The sequence below is a fragment of the Sapajus apella genome, unplaced genomic scaffold, assembly GCF_009761245.1.
Source record: "Sapajus apella isolate SASKATOON/1434 unplaced genomic scaffold, GSC_monkey_1.0 scaffold14, whole genome shotgun sequence".
NCBI classification, from domain to species: Eukaryota; Metazoa; Chordata; class Mammalia; order Primates; family Cebidae; genus Sapajus; species Sapajus apella.
The window spans coordinates 6845063-6857008 of NW_022436954.1; the positions used below are offsets into that span (position 1 = coordinate 6845063).

General features: G+C 54.3%; 1 protein-coding gene across 1 annotated transcript; it reads right to left on the reverse strand.

Moving 5' to 3' along the window:
• Window positions 1–8535: 8535 nt before the first annotated feature.
• On the reverse strand, window positions 8536–11917 carry PRDX5 (peroxiredoxin 5). Its single transcript, XM_032282975.1, has 6 exons — window positions 11620–11917; window positions 10166–10300; window positions 9566–9697; window positions 9456–9494; window positions 9284–9345; window positions 8536–8760 (listed from the first exon to the last, which is right to left on the reverse strand). The coding sequence occupies exons 1-6, from the start codon at window positions 11812–11814 to the stop codon at window positions 8655–8657; spliced, it is 669 nt and encodes a 222-aa protein (XP_032138866.1). The 5' UTR covers window positions 11815–11917; the 3' UTR covers window positions 8536–8654.
• Between the last annotated feature and the right edge of the window lie 29 nt (window positions 11918–11946).

Here is an 11946-nt window from a genome sequence, read left to right on the forward strand (position 1 = left end):
CAGTCGTGGGTCCTCCAGGCTCCTCCCTCTTCAGCATCAACCGGACCGTGTTCCCCGCTGGGAGGCCCCTGCCCAAATCACTCCGACCTTCAGTCAGATCCGCAGCTGAGGACAACAGCCCTCTCTCCTAGTTCCCTGTCCCTTCCCTGAATTATTCCCTGTGGGAACTGGGCCACACGGTTCGGCTTCATCAAAGACAGATTTGCCAAATTGACATACAATTCACCTATCATAAAATTCAGCCCATAAAAGTGTACAAAGGCTGGGCGTGGGGGCTCATACCTGTAATCCCAGCACTATGTGAGGCCGAGGCGGAAGGGTTACTTGAGTCCAGTTTGAGACCAGCCTGGGCAATATAATGAGACCTTGTCTCTATTTTTTTTTTTAATTAAAGTAAACAAGTCAGCGGTTTTTAATATATTCACCAAGTTGTGCAACCATCACCACTAACGTAAAGGTGGATTTTCTTTTTTGAGACAGGCTTTGTCACCCAGGCTGGAATACAGTGGCATTATCATGGCTCCCTACCAGCCTCCACCTCCTGGGTTCAAGTGATCTTCCTGCCTCAGCCTCCCTAGTAACTGGGACTACAAGCATGAATCGCTATGTTCAGATAATTTTTGGTTATCTGAGCATTGTTCCTGACCTCAAGTGATCCGCTGGCCTCTGCCTCCCAAAGTGCTAGGATTACAGGCGTGAGCCACCGCAACTGGCCCTAAGCCTTTGTTTCAAGTCACTGGTATTTAGGGATTTATGTCACTCCCAAGCAAATCCAGGTCTAATTCAGACCTGCTATTGTCACGTTTATGCTCAAACAATGGAAACCAGTGTCCAGGAAGCTAGGGAAAGGGTGGCTTCCTCTGTCCTTCCCTGCCTTCACTTTTTTTTCCCCCTTGAGATGGAATCTCACTCTGTCGCCCAAGCTGGAATGCAGTGGAGAGATCTTGGCTCACTGCAACCTCTGCCTCCTGGGTTCAAGGGATTCTCCTGCCTCAGGCTCCCGAGTAGCTGGGATTACAGGCGCCTGCCACCACATCCTGCTAATTTTTGTATTTTTAGTAGAGATGGGATTTTACCATGTTGGCCTGGCTGGTCTCAAACTCCTGACCTCAGGTGATCCACCCACCTCAGCCTCCCAAAGTACTGGGATTACAGGTGTGAGCTACTGCACCCGGCCTTCACTTCTTTACTTCTTCCCAAAACACGTGTTGAGTATTATCTGTGTTCCCCACACTGACCAGGGCTCCTTACCCATGTTAGGTAAAAAGACAAGATTCCCTTGGCTAGGCGCGGTGGCTCATGCCTGTAATCCTAGCACTTTGGGAGGCTGAGGTGGGTGGATCACCTGGGGTCAGGAGTTCAAGACCAGCCTGGTCATCATGGTGAAACCCCATCTTTGAAAAATAAAATTAAAAAAGACAAGATTCCCAACTCCAGGAGTGAGAGTTGATGATACAATATAATCACATGGCAAGCCAATATGCACGCTTATTAACACCAACAATCCGCCTTCACGTAGATGCTACCGGAACTTCTCCAGAAGTTATATCCATGCATACATTTCACTGTCTGCTGTCACTCCTCAATGCCTGTGTCACCAAACCCCAAGCACGCCCAGTAGAGTATGTCCCATTGGGGCCAGTAGCCTCCACTTCCCCTGATCACAGCACCTTCATGCTGTAGCCCAAGCCTGGTCTAGGCCAGGAACACCAGGACCCTCCAACTCTTTCTTTGTCTCAGAAGCCCAGATTTGACTTCCTTAGGGCTCACTAAAAACTCCCTGATAGGCCGGGAGTGGTGGCTCATGCCTGTAATCTCAGCACGTTGGGAGGCTGAGGTGGGCAGATCATGAGGTCAGGAGTTGAAGACCAGCCCGGCCAACATAGCGAAACCCCATCTCTACTAAAAAATACAAAAATTAGCTGGGCATGGTGGCATGCACCTGTAGTCCCAGCTATTCAGGAAGCTGAGGCAGGAGAATCGCTTGAACCCGGAGGCAGAGGTTGTGGCAAGCCGAGATTGCGCCATTGCATTCCAGCCTGGGTGACAGGGCAAGATGAGACTCCTTCTCAAAAAAAAAGAAAAGAAAACTCCCCCTGATGATGTCTTCCCAGCTCCTTAACCTGTGAGGCTGCAGGCACTGGGCAATGTGTGGAGAACCCTTGGGGTCTGCACACAACAAGTAATAAGCAGGGTCATTATCCCCATGCTACTGATGAGAAAACTGAGGCTCAGAGAGGCGCAGTCACAGGAAGCATTGAGGACAGGACTGGGATTTGACCCTTAACTCTCAGCTACTTCCCTACTGCATGGCATGGCAGAGGATAGAGATTTTTATCCTCTTTTTTTTTTTTTTTTTTTTTTTTTTTTTTTTTTTTTTGAGAGGGTCTCACTCTGTCACCCAGGCTGGAGTGCAATGGCGCAATCTTGGCTCACTGCAACATCCGCCTCCCAGGTTCAAGTGATTCTCCTGCCTCAGCCTCCCGAGTGGCTGGGATTATAGGCATGCATCACCATACCTGGCTAATTTTTGTATTTTTAGTAGACACGGGGTTTCACCATGTTGGCCAGGCTGGTCTCGCACTCCTGACCTCAGGTGATCCTCCCATCTGAGCCTCCCAAAGTGCTGGGATTACAGGCAAGAGCCACTGTGGCTGGCCCGATTTTTATCTTTCAAATAACCTTTTATTGAGCTTTTTTTTATATTTTTTTTTTTTTTTTGAGGCAGGGTCTCGCTCTATTGCCCAAGCTGGAGTGCAGTGGCATAATCATAGCTCACTGCAGTCTTGGCCCCCTGGGTTCAAGTGATTTTCCCACTTCAGCCTCTGGAATAGCTAGAACTACAGGCACGAGCCGCCACACCCACCTAATTATTTTATTTTTTGTACAGACGGGGTCTCACTATGGTGCCAGGCTGGTCTCTAACTCGACCTCAAGTGCTACTCCCGCCTCAGCCTCCCTAAGTGCTGGGTGAACAGGCCTGAGGCTCAGCGCCCAGCCCCAGGACTTAATTACTTCTTGAGTGTGCCGGGCGCCTTGCCAAATGCTTTACATCAATTGTCCCATTCGATTAGAACAACAACGCATGAGGTGGATTGGATTCTTCCTGCTTTAAAGATGAGGGAAGTAGGGTCAAGAGAAATGAAATGACCTGCCAAGGTCACCCAGCTTCTCGGGAGCAGGCTAGGACTCGCACTCTGGAGGCTCTGGAGGTCTGAGCCCAAAGCCTGGTGAACCCACAGACTATAATACCTCCTAGGTGGGAGCAGGGCGTCATTTAGGACCCTTGGAAGGACTCCAAGGGTTCCTTGTAACCCTTGAGAAAAAGATAACGAAGGAGGACACCTGGCTTATGCCTGTAATTACAGCAATTTGGGAGGCCAAGGATCACTTGAACCCAGAAGTTCAAGACCAGCCTGGGCAACATGGCAAACTCTGGCTCTACAAAAAATACAAAAAAATTAGCCGGTGTGGTGATACATGCCTGTAGTCCCAGCTACTAGGGAGGCTGAGGTAGGAGGATCTCTTGACCCTGGGAGGTCGAGGCTACAGTAAGCTGTGATAGCACTTCTGCACTCCAGCCTGGGCAACTGAATGACCCTGTCCTGAAAAAGAAAAAAAAAGGCCAGACGTGGTGGCTCACGCCTGTAATCCCAAAACATTGGGAAGCCAAGGCAGGCAGATACCTGAGATCAGGAGTCCGAGACCAGCCTGGCCAAGATTGTGAAACTCTGCCTGTACTTAAAATACAAAAAAATTAGCTGGGCATAGTGGCAGGCGCCTGTAATCCCAGCTACTCGGAAAGCTGGGGCAGGAGAATCACTTGAACCTGGGAGGTAGAGTTTGCAGTGAGCCGAGATCGCACCACTGCACTCTAGCCTGGGAAACAAGAGCGAAACTCCATCTCAAAAAAAAAAAGAAAGAAAGAAAAAGAAAAAAAGCTCAGAAGAGTCGGAGCTATGCAAGGTGTGCAGGCCCAGAGAGGCACAGGTATGGGACTTCGGTCATGCCCAGGCCTGGGGCAACTGTTGAAAGTCTTCTGATTAGCTGTCCACTCATTATTTTCACATTCCTAGTATTTGTGATACAAAGGACAATGTAGAGCCAATCAACAGCTTGTGGGTTTTTTAATTTGTTTTTGTTCTTTTAGAGAATGGTCTCACTCTGTCACCCAGGCTGGAGTGCAGTGGCACAAGTATAGTTTACTATATATAGTGTCCAACTCCTGGGGTCAAGCAATCCTCCTGCCTCAGCCTCCCAAGTAGCTGGGACTCCAGGTGCATGCCTCCGTGCCCAGCTAATTTTTGTACTTTTAGTTGAGACGGGGTTTCACCATGTTGGTCAGGCTAGTCTTGAACTCCTGACCTTATGATCCGCCTGCCTTGGCCTCCCAAAGTGTGGGGATTAGAGGCGTGAGCCACCTCACCCAGCCTAATCTTCTTTTTTTTTTTTTTTTTTGAGACAGAGTCTTACTCTGTTTCTCCCCCGGGTGGAGGGCAGTAGTGCAGTCTTGACTCACTGCAACCTCTGCCTCCTGGATTCAAGTGATTCTCCTGCGTCAGCCTCCTGAGTAGCTGGGATTACAATCGCTGGCCACCATGCCTGGCTAATTTTTGTATTTTTAGTAGACACGGGGTTTCACCATGTTGACCAGGCTGGTCTCGAACTCCTGACCTCAGGTGATCCACCCGCCTCAGCCTCTCAAAGTGCTGGGATTACAGGCGTGAGCCACCGTGCTCAGACAACTTTTTTTTTTTTTTTTAGGGATAGTATCTTGCTATGTTGACCAAGCTGGTCTTGAACTGGCCTGAAGCAACGCTTTCACCTCAGCTGCCAGAGTAACTGACAGGCCTGAGCCACAGCAGCCAGCCAGTTTGTTATTTTAATGAACATTCTTGGTAAAGAACTCAGGAGCTCTCTCATCCTTTTCAAATCCACTTCAACTGTGCTCATCAGAGCGTGTATTCAGGGCAACTGGAATCCGTGCTCCCGGGACGCAATCCTCAAGCTTGGCCCAAATAAAGTCTCTGCTGATATTAATTTTGCCTAGGCTTCTTCCTTGCAGGTCGACACCCTTAAGGCTCATGTGGGGAACTGTTCAGCTGTGTTTCAAAGGGACCCTAGACCCAGGAAGCCCAGAACCACTGACGCTGAGTAACACCCTTGGCCTTCTGGGTGTGAGTTGCTATAGCCCTGGGCATGCCAGAACAGGTCAGTGAGTCTTACTGGGCATGTGTAGAGTGGATGTTTCCAGTTATTTTCCTTTTTTTTTTTTTTGAGACAGAGTCTCACTCTGTTGCCTAGGCTGGAGCGCAGTGACGCGATCTCGGCTCACTGCAACCTCTGCCTCCCGGGTTCAAGTGATTCTCCCACCGCAGCCTCCCGAGTAGCTAGGATAACAGACACCCACCATCATGCCTGGCTAAATTTTTTTGTATTTTTGTAGAGAAGTTGTTTCACCATGTCGACCAGGCAGGCTGGACTTGAACTCTTGATCCCAGGTGGTCCACCCGCCTCGGCCTCCCAAAGTGCTGGGATTACAGGTGTGAGCCACCTTGCCCAGCCTTTTTTTTTTTTTTTTTTTTTTTTGAGACAGAGTCTTGCTCTGTTGCTCAGGCTGGAGTGCAGTGGCCAGATCTCAGCTCACTGCAACCTCTACTTCTCAGGTTCAAACAATTCTCCTGCCTCAGCTTCCTGGGTAGCTGGGATTACAGACATACACCAGCATGCCCTGCTAATTTTTGTATTTTTGGTAGAGATGGGGTTTCACCATGTTGGCCAGGCTGGTCTCAGGCTCCTGACCTCAAGTGATCTGCCCACCTAGGCCTCCCAAAGTCCTGGGATTACAGGCATGAGCCACCGCGCCCAGTCTAGGATATTTTGTCATATTTTTTAATGTCGGTCCTTCAGCCACCAGCAGCCCAGGAAGGCCACATGTACAGCTCTGCCAGGTGCATCCCAGGCGTCCAGGGCTCTCTGGTCCAGGACACCATGGCCTGGTCTGCCCTTATCTCCAGGCCTGAAGCCCCACCTGTCCACCCTGGAGACAGCTATGAAAGGCTCTCTTGCCAGGTGCTGTTTCATTTTCAGCCCTGCAGGACCTGAAGCAGTTCCCAGGGCCAGTCCCCCCTCCCCTACCGAAGGACGTCCCCCGCCAAGCTCACCCACATGCTCAGCAGTCAGTGCCACTGCGGCCACAGCCCCACCGCCACCCACACCAGACTGTCCTGGAGGGCCACCCCAGCCCCGGAAGCCCCTTCGACCCTTCCTAAAGGCCCAGCCAGTAGCAGTGGACCCTGGAGGGGATACTTCCTCTAGAGGCCTTGCTTGGTCTCAGCCAGCCCAGATAAGAGCCCAGGAGCAGAGGAAACAGAGACAGCTGAGTGACAGCGATGGAGCTGGGCTTTCCCGATAGCAGGGAGCTGTCCCGGCAGCACGAGGCTGCAGGAAAGAGCAATGGGTCACACAGCCCATGGGGTCAGCTGTCAGCCACCACTGCCCCCCCATTTGCTGATGAGACAATGAAGCTCACAGGTGCCCTGTAGGAAGCGCCATGTCCATTTTCTCATTTGTACAATGAGAGGATTATGAAGTGGTATCCGGGAAAAAAGGGGGCTTTGCACCATGCGTGTCCACGAGGACAACGCTGTGCCACCAAGTATGGTGGGAGAGGAGAGGCAGTAAGGTTACCAGGGAAGCTGGGAGTGCAGTCAGCCTCCTGCCCTGGCCCGGTCCAAGACCCCTGAAGTGGTGGCAGGTTGTGGGAGAGAACCACAGAGACAGAGGTCGGTGGGCGGAACGACTTGGGAAGGCTGAGCACTGCGACCCTGGGCGGGGAGGCTGGCTCCCCTCCTACTGCGTGTCTGTTCTTACCAACACGGCTATAAGCACCCAGCCCCTCCACCTTCAGCAAGTGGCCCCCCAGATGCACCCTCCCTCCCAGCACACCCCGCCCCCACCTCCTGGGCATTGCTCTCATCATGGGTCCTGCTCTCCGCTGCCCATTTGGTACCTCACTCAGCCTCCCAGCTCAGGGGCTGCACACGGTAGCCACGACCAAGGTGCCTGTAGGGTGCAAGGCAAGCTGCTTACCAGCTTCAGAGGCCCCAGTGACCACCAGGCATCCTCTCGTCCCTGACATTCCCCCTACCCCGACACCCACCTTGCACTGTGCTGGGCTGCATGGGACTGTCCCATCCCACCTTCCACTCCTAAGGCTATGGGCTCCCTAGCCTCCCGTACCACTCCCACTGCCTCAAGGGTAATTTGCTCTAGGAGGCCCCTCTTTGACCTTCTTCCTGACCTCTCAAAAGCCCTGGGGACCACTCGGCAGGAAGTGCCCCGGGAACCGGGTGTTGTGGTTCCTGACAGTGCAGCTCCACACGGTGATGGAATCCCGACTCCATGTAGATGGCTGAGAGGCAGCAGCAGCCCACACCTCACCGGATTATTGTGAGGGCTGTTGCCACACCTGGAGCAGGCAGGCAGCATCGAGAGCGGCACACAGGCCCCTACACTCCACGCAGTGGGGCCTCACGATCACTGCCTGCCGCCACACACGGCTTCCCAGCGCCAAGAGGCAGATGCCCAGGAGCAGGGCCTGCCATGGCAATGGCCCCTAGCCCCAAACCCTGCTGGTGTCCCTGGCTTGAGGCCCCTCACACCGAGCCACCACTGGTCAGGCCTCACCAGTGTCTTCTCCCCGCCACAGCTCACCTAGACTCTTCTCCCAGGGAGCCCTCCTGGACTGAGCAAGTGCTGCACTGGAGCCCCTCTCCCTGTCTGTCAGATACTCCTAAGGTGACCTGAGCTCTTCCTGGGATGAGGGTGTGCCCAGGAGGGGTTCAAGTCTGAAAGGACGGTGGGGTTGGGCCCAGCAGGAGTGCTGGGAGCCAAGGTTCCCGCCCTGTTTCCGGCCTAAATGGCATCAGTGAGCACCCAGAATGCAGGCACAAAGGCCACGCTGTGTACCACATGGCATCAGCTGGGCCTTGCCCTCTGTGCCGCCTCTGTGGGGACTGCTTCCCCTCACTCTTCAGTTTGCTGGCTCCTTCTCGGTGCTCACTAACACCTCCCTCGAGGCTGGGCACAGTGGCCCACACTTGTAATCCCAGCACTTTGTGAGGCCAAGTCAGGTGGATCATCTGTCGGGAGTTCAAGGCCAGCCTGGCCAACATGGTGAAACCCCATCTCTACCAAAAATACAAAAAATTAGCCAGGCGTGGTGGTGGGTGCCTGTAATCCCAGCTACTCGGGAAGCTGAGGCAGGATAATCACTTGAACCCAGGAGGCGGAGATTACGGTGAGGCAAGATCATGCCACTGCACTCCAGCGTGGGCGACAGTAAAACTCCATCTCAAAAAGAAAAAAAAAAATACCTCGCTCAAAACTCCCTCCCCGACTCCCCCTTAATCAAGCCAAAACCCCCTGCATTCTCCCTTTCAGCCCATATGCGCTCTGACCGCTCTCGCCCAGTCTGTGACGATGCCAGGATGCCTGGCACTAAGCAAAACAGCCATTCCTAACCAAGAAGAAGGGCACAAGCCACAAATGTTTATTGCAGAAATCTGGCCAAGGTTCTAATTGCAGGGCCCTGGCACAGGGCTGGGCAGGTGAGATAGGGAGGGGTAGAGGGAGCGATCTGGCCCAGGGCCTCAGAGCTGCGAGATGATGTTGGGTGCTAGGCTGCAGGTGAGGCCTGTGCCATCTGGTTCCACATTCAGGGCCTTCACTATGCCATCCTGTACCACCATGGAGAATCTGCCAGAAAGACAGGCCCAGACAGCTGCATCAGCCTGGGCTTGGAGGTAGAGCATGGAGATGGGCAGTGAAGAGCCAGGGGCCCAAGAGAACCCCACAGAGGACTCCTTTCCACAAAGGACTCTCCCCAACAGAGGATTCCCCCAACCAGAGGACTTCCCCCCCAACAGAGGACTCTCCTCCCACCAGAGAACTCCTCCCAATAGAGGACTCTCCCCCACATAAGACTCTCCCCCACAGAGGACTCCCTGCAATAGAGGACTCTCCCCCCACAGAGGACTCTCTCCCCATAGAAGACTCTCCCCCCACAGAGGACTCTCCCCACAGAGCACTCTCCCCAAAAAGAAGATTCTCCCCCCACAGAGGATTCTCCCTCACAGAGGACTCTCCTCCACAGAAGACTCTCTCCCCATTGAGGACTCTCCCCCCACAGAGGATTCTCCCCCAACAGAGGATTTTCCCACACAGAGGACTCTCCCCCGACAGAAGACTCTCCCCTCATGGACGACTCTCCCACTTTTACCTCTTGAGACGTCGATTCCCAAAGATGGACACCAACGAATCATCTAGTAATAAGTCTGTCTCCTAAGAAGAGACAAAGAAAAGTGTCAGAAACCCCCGAGGAGGCCAAGGGCCCCCACTGCTCCCCATACTGCTATCTCCCTGTGCAGGTTGGGGGAACACAGAACACTCACCTTCCCAAAGGCCCCAGTAGGGTCAGCCAGGAGCCGAACCTGCAGAGAAAGGAAACATCACAAGAAGAATCTCCTACCTGGCCCTGACTCCCTGCAGGCCCGCATCTCACCTTGCCTTCCGCCTTGTAGGCTCGGCCCCACTCGCCAGTCACAAAGGCATCATTAACACTCAGGCATGCCACCACCTGGACTCCCTTGGCCTTCAGAGCCTCGGCCTGCTCCACAAACCCTGGCAGGTGGGTCTGGGGAAGGGAAATAAAGGGTCAGCAAAGGGATAACTGCATCTGCCCCCCAGCCCACCCTTCATCTCCAGGCCCTCCTCACTGCTCTGCCTCAACAGCTTTGATCAAACAATGAGGGCTGTCTAAACCATTCTATTTCCTTTTTGCCTTGGCCACTAGGAAGCTCAGAATGAAACTTAATGCCGTCTGGTCCAGAATATGAACTTCCCATGGGCAGAACTATGTCTTATTTATCTGACTCCCAAGCACCTTCCACAGTGCCTGTCATTTAGCAAGACCAACAGGGGTGCTGGATTTCATTGCAGTAAGCTTTTCTCCAGCATTGCTGGTGCTGCTCCCTTCCAGCAGCCTCTACTTGTTTTCCAATAGCACTGAAATGCTTTTTGCCTTCCTGTCAGGACTATGTGGAGGACTTCAAAGCAACACAAAACATCCCAGGTCCTGGTCCTCAGAAGGGAAGGGCCTCACCTTGGAACAGCCAGGGGTGAAGGCCCCGGGAACTCCGAACAGCACACCCTTCTTGCCCTTAAACAACTCTGCCAGGTTCACCTTGTTTCCTGGCTCCCCTTCAAACACCTCCACTGCTGGGATGGCATCTCCCACCTAGAAGGAAGGACTCCAAGGTAAGGGCGGTGAGACAGCGGGGCAAACCGGAGGCGGGAAGGTGAACAGAGAGCCTGGCAGCTGCGCCTGCAGGAGCTAGGGCTGACGTCCAGCAGGAAACTCCAGCCCTGTCAGAGTTTCCAGGGGCCCTCCCTGCCTGCCCGCACCGAGTTACGCCATATCCTCCAGGTTTCAAGGTGGCCCTAGTCCTCTTAAGGGCCCATTGGTGACAACAGAGAAAGGGCAGGAAGGCCTCCCCAAGTGTCAAAAGGGTTGCATAACACACTGTCTAGGTTACAGGAAAGGAGTGGGATAAATGGGCGGGGCGGGGGTAGAGGGCTGCATTTGGGGGTGAGGAGGAGTCCCTGAAAACACGGAGGGAGAGGGTCTTGGCCAGGTCTGAGGGTCCCACCCTCACAAGGAGGAAAAGGGAGGATAGCAGCAGGTGGAAAAGTTAGGGTAGGGTGTCCAGGCCCCTACACCCAGGATGTATGGAACAAAAGAAGGAATCTCTTGAAGGAGGAAGGATCCGTCTCCCCGGAGTACTTGAGGGCTTCCTGGGGCCAGAGAGGGTAGGAAGAGAGAGTCAGAGGTGCCGGAGTCTCTGAGGAGCCCGGGGTTGGGAACAGGATGAAGCAGAAAGGGAAGGGGGTCTCACAAGGGTTTGGGAGGAGCAGGGGGAAGGTCCAAGGCCCTGGGGACGGTTCCAGGAGATGAGTGAAAGGACAGGCAGATGGCGGGAATTTGCCATGGGAGGAGGGGAGGTCGGGGAGTGGGATAGGGGAAGCCCCTGCGAGGTCGCTAAGGGACAGCTGTTTCAGAAGACAGACGGGGAAAATCAGGCCGGGCGCTGCGGCTCACGCCTGTAATCCCAGCACTTTGGGAGGCCGAGGTAGGCGGATCACCTGAGGTCGGGAGGTCAAAACCAGCCTGGCCAACATGGTGAAACCCCGTCTTTACCAAAAAATACAAAAATTAGCCGGGCACGGTGGCTCGCGCCTGTAGCCCCAGCTACTCAGGAGGCTGAGGCTGCAGAATCGATTGAACTCGGAAGGCGGCGGTTGCAGTGAGCCGAGATCGCGACACTGCACTCCAACCTGGGCGACAGAATGAGACTCTGTCTCAAAAAAAAAAAAATGCCTCGCGACTGTCCCAGAAGGTGAGGCCCCCACCATTGGAGAGAAGGGTGGGCAGCCACGCGGGCCTTCTGAGGGGATGGGAGGGGCAGGCAGGAAAGAAGGCGACACCCCCAGACCAGCGGGACGCGGGTTCGCATGGGGAGAGTGGGGGATGTCAGGCCCGGCTCGGCCAGCGGTCACCTTGATCGGGGCCATGGCTGCAGCGACTCTGCTGAAACTGCGGACTCCGCCAGACGCCCACCCTCCTTCACCTCGCCGTCTTGCTGCCGCTCCCGCTGCGGCCGCCGCTCCCACTGCCACAGACTGACCGGCGGCCCCACCAACGAGTACAAAACCCGCTGTGCGTCTCAGGGCGCACAGCCTGGCTAGTCCCATGCCCGCCCCACGGCTACTTTCACTCCGCCCCCTGGCTGGAAAGACCGCAGCGGGCGGGGCACGGCTGGAGGCGCAGTAGCAATGTCGGCGGAAGGCGGGCCGAGGCCTCTTCCACTGCGCAGGCGCGAGCGG

Bases quoted from the DNA above. Each gene is read 5' to 3' on its own strand.
- PRDX5 (XM_032282975.1), bottom strand. From the start codon at position 11,814: ATGGGACTAGCCAGGCTGTGCGCCCTGAGACGCACAGCGGGTTTTGTA. The intron at 10,301-11,619 runs GTGACCGCTGGC...CCTTCCTTCTAG, and splicing joins CAGCCATGGCCCCGATCAAG to GTGGGAGATGCCATCCCAGC. The intron at 9,698-10,165 runs GTGAGGCCCTTC...TCCCTTCCCCAG, and splicing joins TCACCCCTGGCTGTTCCAAG to ACCCACCTGCCAGGGTTTGT.